This window comes from Notothenia coriiceps, unplaced genomic scaffold (genome assembly GCF_000735185.1).
Source record: "Notothenia coriiceps isolate Sejong01 unplaced genomic scaffold, NC01 NC01_scaffold00018515, whole genome shotgun sequence".
Lineage (NCBI taxonomy): Eukaryota > Metazoa > Chordata > Actinopteri > Perciformes > Nototheniidae > Notothenia > Notothenia coriiceps.
In genome coordinates, this window is record NW_011351216.1 from 1 (window position 1) to 3,192 (window position 3,192).

The following is a 3,192-nucleotide window of genomic DNA, read 5'->3' on the forward strand; positions in this document are numbered from 1 at the left end:
GGTCTTTCAGCATGACAATGATCCCAAACACACCGCCCGGGCAACGAAGGAGTGGCTTTGTAAGAAGCATTTCAAGGTCCTGGAGTGGCCTAGCCAGTCTCCAGATCTCAACCCCATAGAAAATCTTTGGAGGGAGTTGAAAGTCTGTGTTGCCCAGCGACAGCCCCAAAACATCACTGCTCTAGAGGAGATCTGCATGGAGGAATGGGCCAAAATACCAACAACAGTGTGTGAAAACCTTGTGAAGACTTACAGAAAACGTTTGACCTCTGTCATTGCCAACAAAGGGTATATAACAAAGTATTGAGATGAACTTTTGGTGTTGACCAAATACTTATTTTCCACCATAATTTGCAAATAAAGTCTTTAAAAATCAGACAATGTGATTTTCTGGATTTTTTTTTCTTCTCATTTTGTCTCTCATAGTTGAGGTATACCTTGGATGAAAATGACAGGCCTCTCATCTTTTTAAGTGGGAGAACTTGCACAATTGGTGGCTGACTAAATACTTTTTTGCCCCACTGTATATCATCTCATTTGGGTAGTTGACTTGGAATAAAACCCTGTATGATTACAAAATAAACACTAGAACCAATGTATTATTAAAATACAATAAATGTTTAAAATATGCTGAAGATCACATAAGTTCGTAGGAATTGCAGTTGGTTACATTGAACTACATCGCTCTGGTGTTTGTAATTTTTCCAGGTGAATAAGTGTGGATGGTATGTCATGCAGTGATCATCATGGTTTTTAACAGGTTACAACTTGAAGAATTGGCCAAGCCAGTCAGGCTGTCCCAGCAGTTAGAGAAAGCGGTCACCAGCAACTACAAACCTGTGGCCAACCATACCTACAATGTAAGACAGATTATTAAACTACTCAATTTGTTTTGGCATGTTCCATAAAAATGTGTAGCGTGCAATTTATTGGTGCAATATGAACTATCCACTACATCTTTAAAAGCACATTCTGCAAAGCATATTGTTTGGCAATGACCTTAGGGATGATCTGCCTATGTCAAGCTAAGCTCCCCTTCAACATGTTTTGTCTATAGAATATAGTAATTAATAGACTTTACACATAGGAACGCATTTTATTTCCTTAAGTAATTAAATGTGTCCTGTTTATAGTAGTCATGACATGCAAATGCAGTGATATGTTTTCTGACCTCTGTCTGTTTAACCTTTCGTTACAGCTTGAGTATGACCGGAAAAAGAAGGAAGAAGGCAAGAGGGCCAGACTGGACAAACAGCAGGTGTTGGACATGTTGTTTTCTGCTTTTGAAAAGCACCAGTTCTACAACATCAAAGACCTGGTGGATATCACCAAACAGCCTGTGGTAAGACTGGAGGGCAACACGGGGGCTTCTTTTTTAGCACGCTGTTTGAATGATTTTCAGTGCTTTTAAATCACGAAGAAGCACATCAGATGTGTTATTCCATGGGTTGTTTATCAGCCATGATCTGAATCAATATTTCTCCATAGCCGAGTACTCTTAATATGCTAATGTTGCTGTTTTACTACAGTCCACCATAGAGTTGGATAATAGAATGATACACTTGTTTAAAATGGTTGCTTACTGTTTTGAAATTGCTGATTATCGACTTGCTATCCCCTTTTTTTTTATAATGCTTTATTCACATTGAATTAGAGCATTGTATTAATCTTTTCTCATACTTGGTCTGTTTCCTCTCCCAGACTTACTTGAAGGAAATCTTGCGTGACATTGGCGTTTACAACGTGAAGGGAACACACAAGAATACCTGGGAGCTCAAACCAGAATACCGACATTATCAAGACGATGAAAAGACTGACGAATAGTTTCTGTCCCTCCCAAGGCCGATGCTCCATGTTTTTATTCCCCAGGCGAGGCCTTGGCTGGACCTTGGTGTTCTCTCCTAATTTTTTCTCCTATCAAGTCTCAGAACACACTGGATGCTGTGATCCTGCAAAGTTAATGTTTTACAGGAAGAGGTTGTATCTTGGTATTATGTAGGAGACTACAAGGGGCATTTGGATAATGTTTGAGCGTCTCTTCCTGATGTAGTTTGTCACAGCTCCAGCACACCCTTGAGGTAATGGATGTAATGAATTTACCTCTGGTTAGCAAGTATAAAATGTTACAAAACTATTTAGAGGTAACAGGTTTATAAGAAAAGGATGTGACTGATTCTTTTTTTAGACATTTGAGTTAAAATATTTGTAAAAGATTGCTGTTATTCTACATTTGTGCTTGACGTATTTGCCTGTTTTATCTGTAATTTTAAAGGTTTACATATGACAAATACAATAAATGTGTTTTAATAGAAAATTTTACTTTGTACAAGAAGTTCATCAATCATACCACCTTGCCCAAGAACACCCCTACAGCAACTAAATAGTGGAACAACCATAAAAACCCTTTCGTCAAATCGTCTGGAGGAAACTAAAATCTGACCTTTACTGCAACTTGTGGCTACACATGTAATCAAATGTTATAGATCATAACCAAGGTAGGGCGGCTTGATTATGGCAAAAATCCTAATCTCGATTATTTGGGTCATTAATTGATATCACGATTATTAAAAACGATTATCCATTTACTTGGAAAACATCCATTTATTGAAAAAGAAAATGTGAACAGTATGTTTTTAACAGTTGATTACTCTGAACTCAATTTATTTCGATTATGTTGTTTTCATGATTGTTGCAAGCCAAAATCGTAATTGCGATTAATTGAGCAGCCCTAAACCAAGGCAACATCATTTGTAGTGCATTAAAATGTACAGTATTCAAATTTGACAGTTATGATGGTTTCAGGTGTAATCAAAAGACCCCTATCATATACAAACATGTCTCTGAAGTGTTTGGCTCAAAATACCAAACAGATCATACATTGTCATAATCCCCACCGTTTCAAAAGTGCCGAGTCTGTCTTCTACTTTATATAGCACCTTTCAACACAAGGCAATTCAAAGCGCTTAACAAAAATGGCATAAAAGCAAAGAAAATATACAGTGCCGTTTAAGATGTGAATAGTTCAATTAAAAGCAGCGGCAAAAATAAACGTCTTCAGCCTGGATTTAGAATTAGAAGTTGCAGCGGACCGGCAGTTTTATGGTAGTTTGTTCCAGATATTTTGAGCATAAATAACTGAATGCTGCTTCTCCATGTTTAGTTCTGACTCTGGGGACAGAAAGCTGACCAGTG

The 3,192-nt window shown here is 37.6% G+C and overlaps 1 protein-coding gene across 1 annotated transcript; it reads left to right on the forward strand.

Annotated features, from left to right (window-relative positions):
- Positions 1-663: 663 nt before the first annotated feature.
- Positions 664-2,316, forward strand: LOC104951103 (general transcription factor IIF subunit 2-like). The gene is made up of 3 exons (XM_010777740.1): positions 664-860; positions 1,199-1,342; positions 1,702-2,316. The coding sequence occupies exons 1-3, from the start codon at positions 723-725 to the stop codon at positions 1,822-1,824; spliced, it is 405 nt and encodes a 134-aa protein (XP_010776042.1). The 5' UTR covers positions 664-722; the 3' UTR covers positions 1,825-2,316.
- Positions 2,317-3,192: the final 876 nt, after the last annotated feature.